This window comes from Silene latifolia, chromosome 3 (genome assembly GCF_048544455.1).
Source record: "Silene latifolia isolate original U9 population chromosome 3, ASM4854445v1, whole genome shotgun sequence".
Classification (NCBI taxonomy): domain Eukaryota; kingdom Viridiplantae; phylum Streptophyta; class Magnoliopsida; order Caryophyllales; family Caryophyllaceae; genus Silene; species Silene latifolia.
This window is the reverse complement of record NC_133528.1, coordinates 5032646-5056485: the sequence shown is the minus strand read 5'-3', so window position 1 is coordinate 5056485 and position 23840 is coordinate 5032646. Positions and strand designations below refer to the sequence as shown.

Genomic DNA, 23840 nt, shown 5'->3' with positions numbered 1-23840 from the left:
ATTATTAAACATCCACCTTATCCACCATTGCTTGAAATTTCGACCGTCGGATCTTTCAAAGAAAGCTAAAATCGAAAGTATTATAAAAAATGGATAGAAAATGAAATGGAGAAGATTTTATTGTGAGTTCACCACCTGAAATTACAATTCACACTCTAAACCTTACTCAAACTATAAACCCTAACCCTAAAAAAATCCCCAAATCAAAAAAATCAACCCCAACAAAATTCACCTGAAAAGATGACTTCTTCTTTATTTAATCTACTGTCGGACGAATTAATTACCGAAATCCTAATCCGAATCCCATCGAAACCCTTATGCCGTTTCAAATCCGTTTCGAAACGTTTCAATTTCATAATTTCTGATCCCCATTTCCTTCCCTTCTACGTTTCCCGCGCTATTTCTTCTTCTTCCTGGGTCATCCTCGACCGAATCCCCCAACTCGCTCCCGAGTCGGCTCACCCAACTCAGTTCCAAATCGTTGATCCCCCAAAAATCTCGATTTCTTTCATAAACCCTAATAAATTAGCTTCCGACCCGGTTACTGACCTGACCCGAGTGAAATTACCGACTGCGGTGCTACAATCGAGTAACGGGTTGATCTTGTTTACCCTGTTAGTTAATCGGGACCCGCATAAGGAGCATGAGAAGGATCCGACTAGTTTTTCGTGGCGATTCGAAGAGGAAATGTTGTATGTGGTTAACCCGTTTACGAGTGAATGGGTTGGGCTTCCAAAGCCGAAACGGTCTATTAATGACCGGCAACATGTTGGGTTTACTGCCCGGGTTGACCCGGAAACTGGGGTAGTGGGTAGGTTTATGGTGGTAGAATATCGACCTGTGATCGGGTCGAGTTATGGGACTTTGTTGTGTTTTGTGTCGGATATGGGTAAATGGGTCGAAAAGACCGCGAATTATATGTTGGGATCGTATTTTTGGAGGGCAGATGGGGCGTTTGAGTTTGATGGGAAGTTGTTTTGGGTTGATTTGAGTGCTGGGTTAATTACTTGGGATGTTAAGGATAATGATTATTTTAAGTGTGTGGAGAGTAATGATATGGCTGTGTGTCGGTTTATTCCGGTACCAAAGGGGAGGATGAAGCCGTTTAATACGCCTGGGTTGGAGGATGAGAGGTGGGTTGGTGGCGGAGGCGGGTTTGTGCAGTTTATGGAGGTGTTTAAGAAGGGACATTGTGTTTTGAAGGTGTGGAGGTTGAAGAATTGTGAGGTTGGTGGTGAGTGGAGTTTGATGTATAAGGTTTCGAGGGAGAATGTCGAAAGGTTTTTGACTTGTGAGTCTGGTAGACGTGGTGGTGGTGGTGGTAGAAAGATGCCTAAGCCTTGTTTTGTTCATCCTTTTGAGGCGGATGTTGGGTATTTTGAGACAGGGGATTGTATCTTTTCGTTTAATCTTCGTACTCAAAAGCTTGAGAATGTTGACGTGTTTACTCCACATGAGTACGTACTTCCATTTGTTCTGCCAAGGTGGCCTTCGCCAATTCCGAAGCGTCTGTGTATGTGACCACTGACCACTAGTACATAATTACCTATTAAACTCTTTTTGTTTGCTTAAAGTTTTTTACATTGTGATTGTTTGGTTGATGAACACTACAGGTGTTAATTATGAGTTGAAGATTAACTGTACTTGGATCATCTTAAGTGGTTTCTTAACTCTATTGTTGTGCGTACTTGGTTGCAAATCTCGGGCATGACATGTTGGACACACCTGTTTTGTGAAAATTTCTATGTTTGTGGTTTAAAATATAGTTTGTAGGCGTTGTTTTGTGTCGGACATGACATTGTCAAAGTGAAGTAATGAGCCTAACATAGGCTTAAGTTGGCGTTCTGGATTCATATTTTAAGGGATGATGGATGTACTTATACTCATGCTAGATGTTAAATTTCGAGCTTCTAGTATAGAAATAGCTCTATTGGATGATCGTAAGAAAGGCTGAACCTTTCCACAGATTAAACAGCCTTATTGCTCAAAAATTGTTTTGTTTCTGCTTTAGTTGTTATTCAAGTACTCCATACTTGTACTCTTATCTCTGATTTATTCTGTTTTTCACTTCTTATTCTGTATATTTTGGCAATTAAAAATTCTATTATGGTGATGGTTACATGTCCTCGATTTAGCTTTAGCATATATGGTATATTATCTTTGTCTTAAGCTACATTAGTATGATGTTTGTTAATGTGCTTCATATGTTGCCAACTGAACTTTTCACTGAACGATACTTGGAATTATATTTCTTAATGTGCATTATGTAACAAATTCTAGGATTTATGTATTTAGAGGGTGATTTAGTTGTTTGAACTATGATCTGGGACGCGTATTTGAAGTGACAGTCATTTCTTTCATCAGGAAAAAAAAAGCTAGGGTGATTATTATAACTACCCTAACAAGAGTGTAGTGAATAATGGTTGGTAGAAGGAATGGATGTTTCTTTCAACAACCTTAGAAAGTGCAAAATTGTGTGTATGTTAGTTTCCTGGGTTTTTTTTTTTTCCGTACCTTGGTTCGTTGAACCTCTTTTATCCAATAATCAAGTCATGTTCACATGATTGGTTCTTGCAGATGCGGCTTATGCGAAAGAAGAGGGGAATGAATGTTTCAAGAACCAGAACTTCGCCAAAGCCATAGAGTGCTACTCTAAGAGCATCGATCTGTCACCAAATACAGCGACTTTTGCAAATAGGGCTATGGCTTATCTCAAGGTTGACAAATATCAGGAGGCAGAGAATGACTGTACCGAGTCCTTGAGGCTTGATACCAACTACTTCAAGGTGTATTGGCGCCGAGCACTGGCTAGGAGAGAGCTTGGTAATGTCAAAGGAGCTTTGGAGGATGTCGAACTTGGGCTGAAGTTGGAACCGAAAAATGAGGAAGTCCAGAAGCTACGAGCTGAGCTCAAGTCCATGCTTGAGAAGGTTTGGCTTCTGCCTTTACATAGTTCGCGTTCTTTATTGTTGTTGAAAAGGACGTACATGGTTTTTTTAACACGAGTTTTATCATTGGATTAGCCTTTTGGAGTTTTTTTTTGTATTATTTGTTTGGAGATTATCTAAGATTTTTCCTCTTAGTCTGCACGCGTGCATTGTAGAACATGATGGCTATCGGCGGACCTAATTTCTAACATTTTCTTTTTCAGAATTCTCTGTAGACATATTCTACGTCTATGACCTCTCACCCTCTTTTGTCTCCCTTCATCACTTTTAGGGTGTGTTTGGATTGACTGATTTGGAGGGAAAAGAAAGGGAGGGAGAGTAAGGGATTTAAAATCCCTTATTTGGATAGCAAATGAGGGTGGAGGGAAATGGAGGGGGAGAGATTTGGAGGGATCCAATTTCCCTCCTCCAAGGCTAATCAAAATCTCTCCACAATGGGCAAGATTTGGAGGGAAATTGTATCCAAACAACCACACTTCATTCCCCCTCCCCTTCCCTTCTCTCCCTTTCCCTTCCCTCCTTCCCCCTCCCCTCCCTTTCCCTCCACATTTACTATCCAAACACACCCTTAAGGATTACCATAGCGATATTTTGTCTGTTCGACTCTCATTTTCTCTCATTGATAGTTATATTGAGGTTATTAACTGGCCGAGATTTTCGCACTTCATAATAGGAATAGGATTTTCGGTGTAATTGTTTGGATTCCGAAGGAAGTGGATGTTTACCTTTGATGGTTGTTGCCTGCTGTTTTGATCATTGATTTATAATTTCCCCTCTTAAGAACATAGACAATCATGGTCTCAGTCATGAGAATGTAAAGTTGCCAAGTTATTGTCGGACGCAAATAATTGTTAACTACATTAATACGCGTGGTTTGAGCCAAATCTGTTTTACCTGACTAGACACACTTGTACTTTTGCCAGGTGTCCAGTGGAGGATCTGATTCTGGTACGGAAGGTGCTCTGCGTAGCATGGATGTGAATGCCGAGGGTAACTAGGAAGGCGCTTGGTGATTTCTATGGTGTCATTGCTTCAGCTTCACGTCTGTCATGTTAGCAGCAGAATGTAGATATGCTCTTTAAACAAATTAGGAATCCGTTTCTGTTAATACTTAATTAATAGTATGTACTTCGTCATCTCGCTTCTGAAGCTGGCGGCTTTTGATGCAAGCAACTGATTGCTAATTATCCCGCGTGTCTTGTGAATGTTGGGTAGTGTTTCTATCCAAAGTTAACTTCGCAACCTTGTTTTTGTGTAATTCGGTGATTTTATTACCGTTTTTGAGTTTTTTCAAGAGGCCAAAGACTCCTCATCATTCTTTGGCTTTGCAATATGTTCTCGTTTGTTTTGACATATGCACTTTCCAGAGCGTGAATTAGCAGTCGGTTAATACTGCCTACAACTCTTGATACCTGGAAGAAATTGGTGGGTTTCATAAGACGGTTTTATACGAATTTAGACATGGCTACCGTACAAACAATGGTGTGGCCACGTAAACTACGAAACGGGATATTTTGGGGCTTAACATATAGGTACAATTGTACAAACACTAATACCAGAGAAAATTCAAGAAACCCAAATTAACTCGACTCCATCCAATTTTTTGGTTTAAAACGTTTACTAATGCATACTAATCATTATCCCTAAATAACTTAATTGCAATAGCAACTGTGTTTTTTGGATTACATAAAGCTGAATAGAGCTGAATATAGCTGAAGCCTAAAGCGAGTCGAATGAAGGTTGAAATTAAGTCGAACAGATTTAAATCCTACACAAGCCGGCCAACCTAAATACTTACGAAATAAAACGATCAGAACTTGAATTGATCCGATTACAACCCAAACCAACCCAACCCAACCCAATTGACCCGTTTACCGTAGCCCATTTAAGATTGGTCCGAAGTTCCGAACCAGTAGAGAACAGGTTTGGATCCCTGAAGACTAACACGCACTTTCTCTCTCTAAATTTCTAAAATCTTCCTGCAAAATTCTTCCATTCTTACCAGGTATTTTCTCTCTACTTTTTCTAATTACGTAATTAATCATCTTTAGTTAAATTATTTAGTCTTTTATTAGACGGTTTTATACGAATTTAATTGGCGGATTTTGGGTAGAAAACTTATTTTGGGGGTGAATTTGTATGGCGACGAATATCGGAGATTGATTGAATGATTGATTGATTATATTTAGGGTTTTTGAGTAGTGGAAAGTTTGGATTTAGTTTGTCAAGTACTGTGTATGTGTAATTTTGTATATGTAAACCCTAGAATTGAATAATTAAGAGAATATTGGTTATTATGCTTTTAGGGTGGTTCAATATTTGTGCAAGGTATTGATTGGTTTAAGGCTTTAAGCTTTGAGGATGGAATTGTAGGAATTTCGATGTTTGTCGATGAATATGGATTGTATTGGAGTTGATTAAGCTGGAATTTTGATGAATGGGGGCAGTGAGGGGATCGGAACCGCACTGCTTGTTGAGTGCCAGACTTTGCTAATTCACATTAGTTAGGTTTTTGAGTTAGTTCTTGGGCTCTGGGTTATCGAGAATGTGGGAGGGATGAGGGGGATATCGAGGTACTGTGATTTGTGATGGAGAAATGAAGAGAGATATTACAGTTCGGTCTCTTTTTGGGATACCTTTGTGGTTTTAATATCAGGCTGGATAAGAAGTGACTGTATGTGGGTTAAGCTTTCGTTGCAAACTTATTGACGACTGATGGTGCGACTAGGTAACTTACTGCGAGTCGAATGATGAGTGTGTTAGCAGCTATAGGGCGAGAACGTTACTGGGAAAATTAGGCAATAAGTAGTACTCAAGCAGTTTAAGTGATTGTCTATATATCATAATGACCAATTATACCTGTTTTCTAGTTGTAGTCTTGTTTAACCAAAAAGTTGGATTTCCAGACTAGAAGTTAGATCGGCCTATATTTTGGAGGCTATTGAAATCAAACATATATTTGTAGTTTTAGATACCCATTTGGGGTTATCTCTGTTTGATTTATTCCTCTCTCTTTTCTTGCTGTTGTTCACTTAAGAACTATTGACTTCTCTTTCTATTACATGCATAAAAAAATTAAGGGGGCTAAGATTTGAATGCCTAATCTTGTGTGTGAATACTTATACTAAACCACTGAGTCAAGGGCGTCGAGTAACGATCATATCTTCATTGAAATATATATGGACTTTCATGGTCAGGAAAGGTTGGGCTGTGGGGGGGGCGGTAAAGAAAAGAAACTCCTCCTCTCTCTTCTTCCCTTTCATATCTTGCTCCAATTGAAGGAGGTTTTAATTTTTTTACTGGATATATGTCGACCTTTTTAGTATTGCTCTCCTATGTGTTTATGAATGAACATTGAACGAGGGCTTGATTCATGTGTATGATCTAGACGGGGCACAATGGTGAGAAGATTTATATGGAACTAAGTTTGACTATAGTTAGATACTCTTGAGGTTAACAGTGGTTTAAGATCGATGGAACTTTCATATCCATTTATGGGCATTTACTAATTATCTTCAGGAAATATTTCCTTTGTTAAGCTATCTGGTTCTTCATTTGGATCCTTGTAGTCTGGCCCTTGCATTGACTAGTCCAAGTTTCTAGGTTTGCAGCTCATTCTATGTCGGTGTTGGAATCTAGATCTGTTTTCATTAATAGACTAGTCATTTAAAATCGAGAAAAGTATTTGTTAGAATGGATGCTGTGATAAGATGTTCTCGACAAATCTATCAATGGCAACTTACAAAATATCTGAACGGAGCCTTTCTGCCCAGTTTGATACTCCATAGTTTTTATTGCACGTTTTTTATGTGAGGATTTTTGATGATGAATTGGCTCATGATTTTAAATTAGTTTTTTGTCAAATGGCAGTCGCAAACTTGATTTCCTTCTGGTTTCACTTCTGTTATTGGCCAATTTTAATTTTCTTATCGTATTTATATTTTGCCTTCGTTTGCCAATAATACGTTTGGGCTTTGAAACAGTTACACAGAAGACATGATGCTAGCTACTACTAACAATAGTGAAAGTGCTCTATCCGTGGCTGGTCCAAGGCCGGGAATGGAGTGGTCTGCTGTACCATACAATGCTCCTCAGGCGCCGGGTACAAATGGAAGGCAGCGGACTTCAAGCTTGGAATCACCAATAATGCTATTGACTGGTCATCAAAGTGCTGTATACACCATGAAGTTTAACCCGGCAGGTACAGTAGTTGCATCAGGTTCACACGATCGAGAAATTTTCTTGTGGAATGTCCACGGAGACTGCAAAAATTTCATGGTTTTGAAGGGACATAAGAATGCTATCCTTGATCTTCATTGGACTACTGATGGGGCCCAGATCATCTCAGCCAGCCCTGATAAGACGGTGAGGGCATGGGACGTTGAAACTGGGAAACAAATTAAGAAAATGGCTGAACATTCTTCGTTTGTCAATTCATGTCATCCGGCTAGGAGGGGCCCACCTCTTGTTGTGAGCGGGTCTGATGACGGCACTGCAAAGCTGTGGGACATGCGCCAGAGAGGCGCTATCCAGACATTCCCAGACAAGTACCAAATCACGGCCGTGTCCTTCTCCGATGCATCCGACAAAATCTACACAGGCGGAATAGACAACGATATCAAAGTATGGGATATCCGCAAAAACGAGGTGACAATGACCCTTCAAGGGCACACAGACATGATTACCGGCATGTCCCTTAGTGCAGATGGGTCTTATCTCTTGACTAATGCCATGGATTCCAAGCTTTGCGTATGGGACATGCGCCCATACGCCCCTCAGAACCGATGTGTCAAGGTCCTAGAAGGCCACCAGCACAACTTTGAGAAGAACTTGCTAAAATGTGGATGGTCCCCTGATGGTAGTAAAGTCACTGCCGGAAGTTCTGATAGAATGGTTTACATTTGGGACACAACATCTCGTCGTATTCTGTACAAGCTTCCTGGTCATACTGGCTCTGTGAACGAATGTGTCTTCCACCCGAAGGAGCCTATTGTTGGTTCGTGCAGTAGTGATAAACAGATTTATCTCGGAGAGCTATAAAACATTACAATTCACCAAAGTGAAGACTGTAATTCCTTTGTTTCAAGGTCGGAAAACTATTATCCTCTGTTTGGATTCTTCTGTAGCGCTGCTAGTAAGGATCAAGCTATAGATAGTAGTAGCCGTAGAAATTTGGTTCTGCTTGTTTTGCTGGGATAAATGCGTTGTCGAACTGTTTCGTGTATGAATAGAATGGCAGTCTAATTTTCAGGGGGTTTACTTTTTTTTAAAGGGTGTCAATAGTTGAAAGCACTTTCGAGGATTTATCTGCATTGTACTCGGCTCTATTTTCTAGACGATTCTTCTTTTCGTACCTCGAATCATCTTTGTTTTTAAAACCAGTTCTATTATGTGACGACAGTTTTTCTAACATGTTTTATTAACGGTTAAAACAGGAAGTATCGAAGCAACGACGTCTTTGTAAGTATATTCATGCTCTTTTTCAACAAAGTATTCAAGATTAGAAAACACTTGTTTGTTATACATAACAATTTTGCTAAACTGTGTATATATAAATAAATTAATATTGTTAAGAAATACTCAAAATTAACATTGATGTCTTACATAAATAATGTTAATAAACATCCATAAACTAACTAATAAACATTCATAGACTCATCAAACTTGACTCGATTGTGTTGTTGAAGTCGAATTCTGTCCTTGAGCCCTCGTACTCCTTTCGTCATCATCTGTAAAAATCCGGTTTCTTGGTGATATGGCATAACACCATCTCATTATTTCCGTCAAGAGAATACTCATGCATCGTCCACTCATCCTCGTTCCCATTACCACTCCCACCATCAACGGGCTTAAACTTAAAGTACTTCTCCATCCCGACGACATTCTTCTTGCCGATACAAACTTGATGGGTCTTGGACTTCTGTAACCACGTTCCGTGACCTTTGACGCAGCGATTAATCCTCGTTCCGTTGGGAGTAGTCTTGTTGAGACGACTGAAGAAGAAGCCTTCATCGACGTCATTAGCACCTCTCAGTTGTTTAGTTGAAGCCAAGATATTAAAAGGGTGATCAGAGTAGATATCGTAGTCTATGAACTGAGGGTAATATGGAGGTAAAGCTCCATTCTTCTTAAGCCTGGTAGCGAGGAAATACGCCACAAGGTTTACCTTTGATATCGGTAAACTAGAAGCCATGATTATAATTTGGAGGAGAAAGTTTAATGGAAGAAAGAAGGCTTAATTAACAAAAACGTATGAATGATTTTTGTATGTAGAACGTAGGGGTTGTATGTATATATATAGTATTTGGTATGATTTTTTTTTTTTTTTTTTTTTTTTTTTTTTTTTTTTACCAAAAGTAGAATTCCAAATTTCCTAATTTAAGTATAGGAGCGCAACTCAAAGTCTTAGCTCCTAAGTTTGTGCTTGAATGATTGTATGTATCCTCGTGTGGGGCGATCCACCGATTTTAGGTACGGACTGGAAAAATTGATTGACCCAATCTGGACCACATTCATTTAGCTTTGGTACTTGATCTTCATTTTTTAAAATTTCAGTCTTTGGTTTTCGGTGTGGTTTAAAACCGATTAATTTATATCCGGACAGAATTGACTGAATATATTGATTTTTAAGAGTAACTATAAAAACATTATGAAGTAAATGAACATTATATCTTTAAGAGTAGGTCTTCTGAGAGACGGTCTCTTAATAAGCTTTATTGAGAGACCATTGTACCATTTTAAGAAAAAGTGGTTCTAAAGGTAATAAAATAGGTACAAAATCATGATAATGATAAAATGGGTACATTTATTATGGAAATAGGTACGAAATTACTATGTCACAATCAACAATAAAAGGGGTACGAAATACAAATAAAATGGTACGAAAGATTGGTCTCTCAATAACTTAGTGAGAGACCGTCTCTCCCAAGTTTTAGTGTATCTTTAAAATATATTAGAAACTCAATATTAGGAATTGTTTACACTATAATAATAGTGTCACTCACATGGTTAGATTGGACAAAAATTAGAGTACCTAAATCAGCCCTAATATAGACACTCTGATTTTTGTTTAATCTAACCATGTGAATGATATTTGACCTGTCACAAACTTGTGACGGATATACATGTCACCGGGAAGGAAAAGTACTTATTGCATTCATAGTGCATCACCTTCACATTACTATCATTTTTATCGTTGTCCGCCGTTCCAGTTAGAGGAACCTAATTAACTAGTTACAAGGTAACACTTGACTATTTGCTATATCAAACATTCAAAAATAATTAGAATTCTCGATTTTTTGGTCTAAATCATCCGGTAATCCGAACCACATTGGGCCGACTAATCCGGATTTCGGGGCGTGTCCAAGGATTACGGTATTTAAACCCCTCTCAATCGCAGTTGTGGGGGGATCGATCCGCAGACCTCCCTACCAAGCGCAGCCCCATATTACCAGTGCCAACCAACATTGGTTATTTGAGTAATTTTATGGAAAGGCTAAATTATCTAACATATCTTCCACTCAATATTTTCCTTAAAGTCTCCCTATATAAAGAAGCGTATGATTGGTTTCCCAACTTGTCACTCAAACTTCCAAAAACACAAACTTTTGCTTTTCAGCTTCAAAAACCCCCAATTTATGAACCCTAATTCGTCAATTGGGTTTGCAATTAGGGTTTTAAATTATAAAACTGTAGTTCATTGATTATAACTGTACTTGATTATTATTAGCGTTTAAACAATTTCGAAAACAAAGGAGGAATTTGATCATTAACGATTTTTCGTCGAATTTCGACTCAATTCTAAGGTAAATTCCTCAATTTTTGATTTTTTTTTTTTATTGTAATTGTGTTATTGATTGCTGTGGTTACTTGGAACATTAGAAGATGATTGATCATGGCGCCATGACGGTTTTAATTCAATTAGGCCTCGTTCTTTTGGACTGAAACTATATGAAGTAAACGAAACCTATTGACGTGAACCGAAGACTTGAACTGAATTGAACTGAACTGAAATTTTTCGTTGGCAATTGCTATTAATTTGATTTATGTGGTTACCTGAGCATTACAGTATGATTTTGGTTGTTGTGGATTGATTGATCATGGCGGTTTAATTCAGTGAAGTCTCATTCTTTTGGACTGAAACTATTTTAAGTAGACGGAACTTATTGACGTGAACTGAATTGAACTGAATTAAGTTAGAAATAGGTCCAATTCAATTCAGTCTCCGTTCTTTTGGACTGAAACTATGTGAACTAAATTGAACTGAACCTGAATAGTCGACAATTGCTATTTAGTTTAGCGTCTGTTATTTGTATGAAATTGAAAAGTGATTTAGGTTTAGAATTACAAGAGTTATTTTTGAATGCAAAGATTTCAGCTTTCACAAAATCTCATTGAAGACGGCGATATATCATTTCCTCTCACAAAATACCCATTAAGAGGTGAGTGGGGAAGCACATGGGGGTGCCCCACCTTGTTCCCTCTCCCTTTTTGTGAGATGTCTTCAGCTTGTGACGGGATTAGCTCGTCACTAGCAAGACGCTTTGTTCAGCTTTAGCCTTATGCATAATTTGTATGCCAACGGTTTCATTCTAATTCTGTAAAAGAAAGGAATTTACATATAAAGAGACTAGCTTTTTAAGGTTTAATAACTCAGTATAAGGGTGTAAAGGAGCAGAGTCAACTTGATATAATCTCGGAACCTGTTCGGTCAAAACCCGGCTCTAGTTCATTCATCCTCGTTTAGAGGTGGAGCTAAGCTCACCCCATTTCGAGTTGTGCCAAACTTTAGTGTAGAAAATAAGGGATAGAGTAGAAGATTGCGGAACATAGAGTGTGGCAAACTGGACAACATTGCATAGAACTTCAGGGCATTATAGCTTTTGTTGGATTAAACAAATTATCTTAATAAAGCTGTTTATTTGTAATTAGAGCACGGAAAGGTGGCTTTTTGTAATCAAAACTTTTCAAGTTGGAAACTTTTTGCCAAGAAATCTTGTCAAAATCATTGCAGTGACATCCTGGTTAGCGTTTGTGACTGGTTGTGATTCGTGAAGAAACTATCATTGATTGTTTGCATTTTATACATTTGAGCCTATTTTACTGTCCCTGTGTTTCATGTACAAAATTAAGACTGCAGATGTTTGTATATTATTCGTATCAAACAGTTTTTAACTGTGTGTCAGGACATTTGATATTGGATGCCTAGCTAAGTTTGATTAATTAAGATTAAGTATTTCTTAGTCAATGAAGTGCCTAAGGTAAAAACGTGACCGCTGTTGGGTTAAGTTCTGATAAATATTTGTATCTACTTCTGTACAAACGAGTTGACTAATTAAGTGCTAATTCTCTTAATTGAAAGTTGAACCCATACTTACTAGTTAATGCAGTATATCCATTTGAACAGTTTACTAGTTTATGTACCTCTCTGTAATGGGATGTGTCATTTTGCTCAGGCAAAACTACTGAAGATGGCAGGCATGGGGGAAGTTATCGACGTGGATTCTTATGCAGTCGGTAAGGCTGTTGGGAAAATGAAACAAGCGGTGGAAGTTATAGACTTGGATTTTGATGGTATTATACAGAATGTGAATGTGAATGTGAATGTGAATGTGGTAGACACGAGCTCATATTCAGGACCAGAAATTATAGATGTAGATTCGTATGTATATATTAATGATGACAACGAGAAGACAAAGAGAGGCAATGCTAACGAGGGTTCTTGTTCAAATGCTACAATCTTTCAAAATGCAGCTCCGGCTAATGAGCAAGGTACTATTTCACCATTCATTTTTTTGGTTGAGTTTTCCCCATTGGATGGTGATTAGCTTAAAGAAACAGTATCAAGATCTCATTTTTTATAGACTTGTTAAAGAAGTTGTGAATCGCATATGGTCCCATTCACTTTGGGAGTATGCAAGAAATTCACAGGAAGTATAATTTTAGATCACAAGATCATCAACGATAACAACTATACCGGAAATTGCGGGGTAAGGGGAATAAGGGGTCGAATGTACTCAGCCTTGTCTCTGTAGTAGCAACTTACTGTATAGTGTAACTTAGGATATACTGTGTATATCGCCTGAGTGTTTATCAATCATACTACTGTATGATAGTAACACACGGAGACTGTTTCTCAAGCGTACTGTACCAGTACCACTGTATAATAATAACTTAGGACAGAGTGAGTTTATGGCTTGAGTGAGAAAGGAGGCAATAATAACGAAAACTCAGTCACATGTAGAAAGGTTATATCACATTGGAACCATGTTAGTCGCATTTCATATTTTTAAATTACTTTGGCAAAAGGCTTCGAAAACTCCCTTGTAATTTTTAATCAACTGTATGTAATATCTTGGATGGTTGCCTTCATGGTGTAGCATCCGTGAAAGCAGATTGTAAAGAAGAAATCCAAGTTTCTAAGAAGCTAAAGTCGGTGATTAAGACCGAGAAAGCTCCAGCTTTGCCGGATCAATGTGTTCCAGACGACGTCAAAAACACTTACCATGTTATAGAAGTGGTAAAATTTGTCTTTTTTAACTGATACTTATCTAGTGTTTTACAATGCTATGTACAAAGGCATATACAACTGGTAAAAAAAACTTTGTATAAAACAGAGAGGAGAAAAAGAGAATTGAGAAAAACACCTTAGGTTTGGAAATTCTTAATACTAATTATTGTTGTTTCGTTGATGCTAGGAAGGTGCAGTCTATGACGCCATGCTGACACAAACAAACATTGAGAACAATACCAATGTTTTCTATGTGATTCAAGTTCTGAGTAAGTTAAACTATTTATGTAGATACATGCTTTGGGGCTTCGCTTTTATAATCCATTGATAAAACAGTTTTATTTATGCAATGATCATTTTGATTTGCACTGGATACATATTAGAAACTAAAAGGATGGGAATTGTATTAGAAAACACGATCTTACATGGAGAAAACATTAAATATGTCAAGCATGGAAAGGACGATTGCAGGGAATTTTACAATTAGAAAAAGAAAGAACAATATATGTAATTATGTGAATGATCCTCCCTGAGCATTCATGTTTAGGGTGAAACTCCTTTTAACTGTGGGTATAAGTTGTCCTCGGGCTATCAATGACAAAGGTGAATGAGGTGATATGGTATTTTACCATAATTTTTGGAATTATCTGTAGAAGTATTGTGAAAGATATACAGTTCATCTTGTTCAGTTCACCACAACTTTAGTGTTATTTTTTATTAGTGCCGATTTTTTCCTACCTTTTATACGCTATTAAAATAATTATCCAAAGTTTACGTGGTTTGACCTGACCGCTGAAGTCAAATGGTGTCAATCGTTCTGTGTTGAAGGTAGCCATATGTATGTATGCACAACTAATATTTTTCAAAATTCCGTAGCTGTGCATGTTTGTTAAGCTTGTACTATGGCTGTAATGCTATTATATATACATGTTTTTGTGCAACTGCAGAAGCCAACAATGCTGACTCATACATGGTGTACAATAGATGGGGAATAGTAGGTGAGGATGGCGAAATTAAGCTTTCTGGACCTCATTCCTCTTTCATTGCTATTCAACAGTTTGAGGAGATCTTCTTTTCGAAGACTAAAAATCATTGGTCCGATCGAGAAAATTTTGTTTCTTTTCCAAAAAGCTATACATGGTTGAAAATGAATTATCGGAGAAAGGTACCCATTGAGCGTCCCACTCCTTTATGCTTTAAACATCTCTTTTTTTTTTTTTTGCAATTTCTATAGCCAAATATTTGTGCTCAACTTTGTTGGTTAACACCTTAAAAAAAAACTTATCCAGATTTATTAGAATTACTTCTTTCTGATTGAAAATGCTTGTACAGCCAGGTTTATTATTAGAATTACATCTTTTTAAATGAAAATGCTTGTTCAGCCAGGTTTATTTCCGTACATCCTTATAACTTAGTTTTGAAGTTACAATGACTATCAAGCAATATTCAAAGCTTGTCTCATGCTTAAGTTTACTTCTTTTTGTATAAAATTGAATACTACAGGCTTGATTGTTTTTAAAAACTTGTAATTTTTTTCAGGACCAAGGACAGTTATCTCTTCCGCCTGCTGGATATGGAACATACGGTCCCGTTGTTGAAAGGTTCATGTCTCTTATCTGCAACTTTTCCGTAATGACGCAGCAGATGACAGATATAGGTCAGTCTCCTTCAGTCACAATTCCTGGACTCCGGTTTTTCTTGATGCAAACCCTATTATATCAGCCCATATTACTCTTTATTGGAGTCGACAAGTTGGTTAAGGAGAGAATTAAGTCATCATGTGTGCTATAATTTTTGATATTGTGAATGCACTTAACAAATCCAGTACCTACATAGATATTTTATTATTCATGTATGATGTCATAGGATACGCTAAATGATGCATAAATTAGGCCTTAGGGGCTAGGGCATAGGCAAGTAGCCTGAATTATGAGTACAGTTCAGATATGGGTGTTTTCTAAAAACACAAATGATTCAAAGCCTTTATTTTCTGCTTATATACATTACATTTTATGATCCAGGATATGATGCTCAGAAGTTACCTCTTCAAAACTTAAGCAAGTCGACAATTATGAAGGTATATTGAAGTTTTCATGTATACATTATCCTTTTTTTTTTTTGTAAAGTCTTTTGCAGATAGACCTTCATGCTAGCTTAGAAATTGATTAGATTCGGCTTCTGTTGACGCCTATGTCACAGTTGTCATGTTTGGCAATTTTCACTGAGAGGGAGCAACATATTCATTACTCTGATATTAGCATCTATTCACTGATTTCCCTGAGTGATAAATTATTAATCTAAAACAAGTAATCTTGCATAGCATATCTTCTAGAACTTTATCTGGTGCTCCATTTTGACACTGGATATATCTTCTTGACCTTATGTATTGTGAAGGCGTATGAGGTACTCGCGCTTATTGCTGAGGTCATGGGCGAATCTAACAGAAAACTGCTCGAAGAATTAAGTGGGTGAGTTATATTTTGTAACTTGTGCACTTTCTATTGCTTTGAAAAATCAAACAGTTGACCTGGTAATTGATACTGCGTAGTGTTATATCAGTTACCTTACCTCTGAATTGCTTACCTCTTTTTTTTCGAGTTCTTATCAACACGAAGACTTATATGAGACTGAAATTAAAAGAAAATATGTAATGATATGGGTTGGTCCATGTGAGACCGTATGATACAAGACTCACTGGTTTGTTATGAGGACAATGAGGTATATTTTCAATGGAGGACATAAGCTTATTCTGTTGCTTCTTCGTAGATACTTGATTGTTTCCAAACTTCAGAAGCTTAGATTTTTCTTGCAGCACTTTGAATACAAATATACAGTTTCTGAGTGTCTGCTGTCTTTTCATTTTCTTTTTCTCAAGCTTTTTATACTAACAATTTTTTTCCTTGCAGGGAATTTTACACAATCATTCCCCATGTTTTTGGTGATAAAAGCATGCGTAAGTTATTTTGGTTAATTGACCTCAAAGCAAATTTGTCCTCGTTGTTCAGTAGTTGCTCACTCCCTTGCCCCTAGTTTTAAATTTAGCAGAATTGCAAGGTTTGCAATTATGCTACTCTTTTGGTCCCTTCAACTATGCTAGTGAGGCATTGTCTAGTATTCTAAAGTCTTGACATTCTACTTATACATTTGAATAATACTACACATAGCTCATTTCACAAAATGTTACTTTGTAAGCAAAAACATTGCAACTGTTGCTACATTCGTTGTGATACACACACGTAGCTGTACATTGGCTGAATGGTTATTATGTTGGCCTAGATCCTAAGCATTCGCTCCAAGGCAAATGCACCTGAAGTTATAGTGCCTTGCATATTAGAAACTTCCTACTTTATATTTCTACTGCTCTACGATTTCCAACTCAGTTGATTATGTTGATTTTCAGGTCAATTTATTATTGACACGCGAGAAAAATTGAGAAGCAAATTGGAAATGGTAAGTTTTAGATTTTTATTTGTGACAGTCAATTTTTTTTTTTTTTTTTTTTTTTTTTTGTGTACCTAGTATTCTAGGAATTTGTATTTTACTTCTATATTTAACTACACAAATTGTTCTCTAAGACCTTATACTCCGTATTATATAACAAGACTAGCCCATTAATAATAGGACCAATAAAATTGCTTAATAAACAAAAAAAATGAGAACTGCTTTTTAAAAACCTACTCAATCCTATTCAGTCTATAGTTCCCTTTTCTCTAATATATATGAGGAGTATTATAATGAAAGGGGAAGTATAGGCTGAATAGGAGGGAGTAATATTTTAAATTGATAACATGCATATTTGAATATGTTTGTGTTCATTGTAAGATATCGAGTTATAAAAATAAGATCAAGAATTTAATATGTTAAAGAGTTAAGTTTGGTTTTTTCTTCTTTTTTGGGTTCGCCCTATACTATTGGACGGTCCTATAGGAGACTTGTTGATTTAACTATGCATTTGTATCTTCTTGTTTTCTATTAGGGGGATTGTGGGTTAGTACGGCAATGGGAGTGAGGGGAAGCAAAGATCTGAGAGGAGTGATGGAGAACATTATGTATCAACATAATGTTTTTATTTTTCCTATTTTTCAAACCTATAGTTTTCAATTCTTCTCTATTTAAATTTTTTCTCTCTTCCATTCCTTTCTTTCACTTTCGCTTTTATCTTTGTTTACTCTTTTCTTTCCTCTTCTATGTACTTCAAACTTGTTCTACCACCTCATATTTTGAGACCTAAGGCTTTCTTGTTGTTTGCTATGTTACTCCGACACTTAACTTAACTGCCGTGTCGCGTGTCAGACACGACACGACACTTCGACACTTCAATTTAGACCACAAAACAGGAAATTCACCCCAAATAGCCGTGTCTGACATGTCGACACGTGTCTGAGTAACACAGGTTGTTTACAAATTATCTGTTATGTACTTCTATTAGTTTAGTAGGCGACAGTCATGACACTGCTTTTCGTTGATTACCTAGGTTGAATCACTAGGTGAGATCGAGAATGCATCGAAATTGTTAAGCAGGTGTGCAGCTGGACAACCGGTTAGTTGTTGGTGATCATTGCTGGGATATTTTTCTTAAAATCGAGAATTTCCCTCTCGTGTGGACACAAAAGAGTCACTCGAGTTTTTATGTGTTTGTAGGTAGATGTTATGCATTCCCAATATCTGTTACTTCGTTGTGGATTGGCTCCAGTTGGAGCTACATCAGGGGAATATGAAATGGTACGTAGTTTTTGCTTGCTGTCCTGAATGAGTGACGAAAATTTGAAATTATTGATTGGCTGACCTTCTTATGTCAGATTGAAAATTATATGAAGAATACAGCATTAAATACAAGGGCAGAAATTGTTCAGATATTTAGGGTGTCAAAGGAGGGAGAGAATGAGCGTCTCAGAAAGGTATCATGGACTTGAGCATTTCGTACTTCTTTGAATACTTATCTTTGTTTTGGGAAATTTTGAAGGGCTATTTTAAACTTTAACCGAACAGTTTATTTGAGACTCATACATATAGAAATTGTGAAACCTACAGTTGATGAAAATATTTTGTGACTGTGTTACTTGAGAATTTGTGTTTTAATCAATTGTACATGCTCACACTTTTCTGGCAGTATGCTCGTGTAAAGAATAGAATGATGTTGTGGCATGGTTCGCGACTAACAAATTGGTTGGGCATATTATCTCAAGGTAAATATAAAAGATTCCATATGAGGAAGTTATCACTTTTTTCTGGACCTCAGAACTTATGGTTCCGTATTGACGTCCCATATACAGGGTTGCGCATAGCTCCAAAAGAAGTGCCCTTGACAGGCGCTTCCTTTGGTAGAGGTCTCTATTTTGCTGACATGTTTGACAAGAGTGCAATGTACTGCTACCCACGTAACGTAACAACACGGCCAGGGGATCCTAGTTCTGTTGCGAGTGCTGGAACTGCAATTTTACTTTTATGTGAGGTATTACCGTATTACTAAATAATTTTAGTAATTTATTTATGTATGTATACATCGTCTATCTTATTTATTTAGTTCTACTTGATTGGGTTGACCAATATACAATGGTTACATAATTCGTCCATCTTTCCATTTCGCCTCATTGCGCTAAATGGAAAAGATGCAGGGAGTATCTAAATATCTAATGTACATAAATTTGCGAAATGAGTAGACAAAGTTTATGTCCATTGACCAACAAAGTTAAAGGGAACTATTTAAGAGCAAGTGGGTTCGAGTAAGTTGTGACTTGTGAGTAAAGTTCAAGTTTATGTTTCCATATGGATACTTTCTCTTTGTATCCGAGATGGAGTATACGCTTATGGTGCATTTTTCACTGTTCATGCAGGTGGTTCTGGGTGAAATGTGGGTGCTTCAAGGCCAACAACGTTACAGTGCAAATAATTTAGGGGGGCACCTAAGGTGTTAATCTTTTTCCATACCCTTATTATTAAGACGGGAACTTGTAATCTATGCTTACTTGGATACTATTTCCATACCTTTATTCTACACCGTCATGTCAAACACGTTGGCTCTTTTAAACGAGGAGTCGAAATAACATTAGCTGCAAGGAAACAGAGAGATTTTTCCAAAGTGACACATAGAATCATAGCCTACACACCCAAACACTTGACGACCATCTACGACTTCATGACAGAAAAACTAAGTATTTTACTAGTCATTTTAATTTAGTAGATTATGTCCCAAAACGAAAACAAATACTCCATACTGAGTATTAGTTAACCTGTGTTTTTCTTTTCATGAGGTTCGTATTCCTGAATTTATTCTCTAGATTTGCTTGATATACATACAAAAAAATGCAATGTCTAGGATATGTATTCCTGAAATTGTCCTTAATTCATACGGAGTAGTAAATTACAGACCTTATATATCTATCTTGGTTGGCAGTGTAAAAGCGGTTGGTTCAACAGCACCATCCGAGTACAAGGAGCTAGAAGATGGCGTTATTTTTCCCACGGGAAAGGCAGTTACAACGACTAAGGTTTATCAAAGCCGCTAGTTCCCCATTTTAAGCTTAAATCTTTCACGCTCGTGAATTTTTTTTTTTTTTTTTTGTTTATTGGTAATCCTTCTGACGTTACAGTTCGTTTGTGTTAATCATGAACAGGTGGGTTCCGCTGCTGCTATAAAATCTTATAACGAGTATGTAGTGTACAACGAAGATCAAGTGAGGATGCGTTATGTTGTTCAGGTTAATTACAACCACCCAAGACTAAGATAGGGAAGGCTATCAACAATGGGTGCTACTACAAATGTACCGAGAAGTTCACACTTTTCTGGATGATTAGCAATTAGCCATCCCCGTGATTCCGTGAAGTATTTTTTGTATAGCTTCTATCTTCATGGTTTCGCGTTAAATGATCTCCATTGTTACTCCCCGACTTGTTGAGTGGCGCGTTAATTTATAGATATGTATTATATTAGATGTCACTAGATAGCTAAGTTATTCGGTTAGGTTCGAATTACATCAACATCGAAACTGTCTTAATTGCAATAAAATTATGTTTATGATATTAACTGCTGATGCTGTCTATTAGTATTACTTTAGTCGATCTAATTTTAGTTATACCGTCAATAATCATGGTTTTATCCCGTCGCAATATTGTAATGGAGGGGAAAAGAAATAGAGACGGCTTGTTAGAGCATCCCCGGTTAAGCAAAAGGACTTGCTTATAAATAAAAAAGTTTTAAGTTCTTTGCTTAACCATTAAAAAAGACTGATGGTTTAGGCAGGAACTGCTTTGCATTTCTTAAAATTGCAAAATTTAGTGGCTAAACCATTGGAGATAATAAAGATGATTCTTGGGTTGAAAGAACTAGTTTCATTAGACTAGTAGCTTAAGTGGTCCCACTAAAAAAAACAACCAATAAGAAATTAGTTGGGTTCAATCAAGCTAGTATAAACAAAGCTAAACCATTGTACAAGTTTGGTAGTTGTAGCTTAACATTTGATGTGCCAAAGGTAAGCTAGTTGCAACTAAACTTACCTTACCACCTGACTTCTTTCTTGAAAGACTTTACATATCTTAACTTAAATTGAAATAAGAAATCCATTGAAATTAAGAGCTCCATGGAGCTAGTAGCTCAAATGGGTCTATAAGAAAAAAATCTACCAATTAAAACAACACTAGAATATTTTTAATTTTTTTTTTCTAGGTAAAATAAGTAAATGTATTAATTAAAGAGAAATGCTATATACAACCCAATGGGTTGTATTTAAGCATTTAATATCCTTCCAAATTTGGTATTAATTTAGAAATTAGAGAATAAGTTACATATAAATCAATACAATTAATGCATATATTAAGTATTTATTTCCTTTTTTAGTTTCTAAAATACAACTCATTATTCGGTTGTATTTATCATAACCCTTAATTAAAAGGGTGTTGTGGAAGGTAGTTGACATGGTGCATTTAAGCCACAACATTAAGCTAGCAGCTTATCATTGTACAGTAGTTTGTAACTTAAAAATATTCTCACTTGAAAATCTTATGTGGCAAAGGTAAGCCAGTAGCAAGTATATCATTGAAAATGCTCTTAAAAAGTTAAAATATACGAAAGTATAGTTGGATGTAAGCATGATGCATGAATACATGTGCATGCGCCACTCACTCCAAAAGTATGATTAAACTAAAAATCAAATCAAATATCGAGAAGACGACTTATAGGAATTTGTGGACTTATAAAGGCATACTGTATAACAAGCCCAACAACTTATACGAGTAGTATTATATGATAAGTCTCTTTTAAGACTGATATGTCCGCTTTAAGATAAAAAGAGTTAAATAGTATACCACTTGTTTGCTAATATCTGTTATCTTGTTTTTGTCTTATATATATATGCAAATGATATGTTATTTGACCTGTTTTAAGTTATAAGCTTACTTAAAACCTCGTTGTATTTATCTACTGAATAAGTCTTATGTAAAATGGGTTTTTAGTGTTTATCACTCATAAAAACAATGATGCCCTTGTTGTAATTTGTAAAGCATGGTGTGGGTGAAAGTTATTTGAGAAGAATATCACTTGATTTTACAATAAAATTTGTGTTAAACCGTTTTATACAAGAATTTATATTACCTAAATAGCTACATAAAGATAATTGGTAACCACCTGTCCCTTACATTTAAGTGAAACAATAAGGCCCTGTTTTCAAGTGCTGAGTGCAGTGGAGTAAGTGTTGTGAGTGCAATGGAGCGCAGGTCACCCTTAAAGCATGCAATGGTATGAATTGTGAGGTTCTGGGTTCGACTTCCTGTATGGGCAGTATGCGATTATTGCACGGGGACCTTTGGGGTCTGTTAAAAGAGAGTGTCTGCTTATCGTGTTGTCGCGTATCTCTCGGGGTTTAATCTCTCAAAGGTGTATCAGCCTAGGCTGCTAATGGGAGATATTCCTCGTTAGCAAAAAAAAACAAGGCCCTATTTTTTCTGCCTTAATTTCAGCTCGGCTCTATTCAGGTTCATTCAGTTCAGTTCAATTCAGTTTATCTCTTCACATTAACTCTTACTTCAACCTCATTCAGTTACATTCAGTCCAGTTCAACTCCTATTAGCCGGAAAAAACAGGATCTAACTGATTTTACACTAAACTTGCGTAAAACGATTTATGTATAATCTCGATAGTAAAAATCAAATTATCTTTATTTGCACCCTACTTATGATCAAATTTTGTTATTAAGTGACTTTTCAAAATTAAAATGAAACCACAACTAATATACGTCTATTTGAATTCATACTCCACAAGCATTCGAGCAGCCAATCAAATAATTTATCTACTTTTTCATGAATCATTATTCAAGGACCAATCACAACAATATTTAAGTGTTGCCCCTTCTAGTCAAGGAGAGCCTTTTGCCCTATGACCCTAACTGGTTTAATTAAGGTGTTCGTGACTCACAAAAATGTCGTAAATGTCCGTAAACAGTGTATCCTCCGACGTTTAAAACATGTAAGTTTTGCTTATAGGATGAAATATTCGTCTTAAATTATAAAATGGGTTAAATATTACTACATGATAGTTAAAGACAATTTTTTTGACAATTTCTAAGCAACTTATTGTGTTTTTGTTATTATTTAATCCGTCTTAAATTTAAAACACATACTCCGTATAATATATCTGTTTTAAATGAGAATTTGTGTAATGTTACATAAAACTCTATATGAAAAAAGAAAAATTCTTATGTTCTCCAGGAGGACTGTACTCCTTACACCTAACCTTTTTATAATATTTCATTTGCTGGATTGCTTTTAGGTGTAGGGAGGACGGTCCTTCTAAAAGACACAAAAATTACTCATGAAAAAAGTATCATCCCATTATATTCTCAAAAATATCTAAAAAGTACTACTCCTATTCCATATTCAGCTAGTCTTGCTATAGACGGATATATCCGTCTATAGCTAAAGACGGGTCAAATAACTTGATAGTGGTGACATTTTTGGCCCCCACCACCCCACTTGTTGCTTGTCCTATTAGGAATGTGGTATTGTATTTGGCACGTCTTTAGTTATAGACGGATATGTGCCGTCTATAATAAGATTTTGTGTTCCATATTTCCATGTACGTCGGTATACTCCATTCTCATTCCCACTTCCAAATTATTTTTTCCATCACATTGATTTTAAATTGACCCTTCAATCAATTCCATATGTTTCAAATTTATGATTTAATTGATCACTCATAATAGCGAGGATGAGACCTCCTCTTAACGTTCTCTTTCTTCTAAGAGAACATCTTCTCTTAATTTTTTTCTTTCCTTCTATTTTTTTGACACCTCATTTTCTCTTTCATTCATCTCATTTCTCAAAATCACCATTCTCTTCCATTATTTTTCCCCACAATAGAGATGATCCTCTTACACTACAAGAAAACAAGA

At 36.5% G+C, this 23840-nt stretch overlaps 4 protein-coding genes across 7 annotated transcripts; 3 read left to right on the top strand and 1 right to left on the bottom strand.

The window, feature by feature from the left end:
* Positions 1 to 119: 119 nt before the first annotated feature.
* LOC141646899 (putative F-box protein At3g23970) lies at positions 120 to 4263 on the top strand. The gene is made up of 3 exons (XM_074454890.1): positions 120 to 1513; positions 2578 to 2930; positions 3872 to 4263. The coding sequence occupies exons 1-3, from the start codon at positions 241 to 243 to the stop codon at positions 3944 to 3946; spliced, it is 1701 nt and encodes a 566-aa protein (XP_074310991.1). The 5' UTR covers positions 120 to 240; the 3' UTR covers positions 3947 to 4263.
* A 402-nt stretch (positions 4264 to 4665) lies between these two features.
* Positions 4666 to 8219, top strand: LOC141646898 (uncharacterized). The gene is made up of 2 exons (XM_074454889.1): positions 4666 to 4953; positions 6932 to 8219. The coding sequence occupies exon 2, from the start codon at positions 6945 to 6947 to the stop codon at positions 7986 to 7988; it is 1044 nt and encodes a 347-aa protein (XP_074310990.1). The 5' UTR covers positions 4666 to 4953; positions 6932 to 6944; the 3' UTR covers positions 7989 to 8219.
* Positions 8220 to 8673: 454 nt separating this feature from the next.
* LOC141646546 (NAC domain-containing protein 101-like) lies at positions 8674 to 9141 on the bottom strand. Its single transcript, XM_074454417.1, has one exon. It carries the CDS (start codon positions 9139 to 9141, stop codon positions 8674 to 8676), a length of 468 nt encoding a protein of 155 aa, XP_074310518.1.
* A 1295-nt stretch (positions 9142 to 10436) lies between these two features.
* LOC141646889 (poly [ADP-ribose] polymerase 2-like) lies at positions 10437 to 20482 on the top strand. Of its 4 annotated transcripts, none has more exons than XM_074454877.1 (18): positions 10437 to 10753; positions 12426 to 12719; positions 13328 to 13467; positions 13646 to 13727; positions 14406 to 14623; positions 14998 to 15115; positions 15480 to 15535; positions 15853 to 15926; positions 16365 to 16411; positions 16859 to 16908; positions 17933 to 17998; positions 18100 to 18180; positions 18258 to 18356; positions 18569 to 18644; positions 18732 to 18910; positions 19293 to 19366; positions 19853 to 19946; positions 20073 to 20482. In XM_074454877.1, the coding sequence occupies exons 2-18, from the start codon at positions 12428 to 12430 to the stop codon at positions 20184 to 20186; spliced, it is 1860 nt and encodes a 619-aa protein (XP_074310978.1). In that variant the 5' UTR covers positions 10437 to 10753; positions 12426 to 12427; the 3' UTR covers positions 20187 to 20482. The 4 variants fall into 4 exon arrangements, with proteins under 4 accessions (XP_074310978.1, XP_074310980.1, XP_074310977.1 ...); XM_074454879.1 differs by having other exon boundaries at positions 10518 to 10753; positions 13343 to 13467; XM_074454876.1 differs by having other exon boundaries at positions 10527 to 10753; positions 12404 to 12719.
* The last annotated feature ends 3358 nt before the right edge of the window (positions 20483 to 23840 follow it).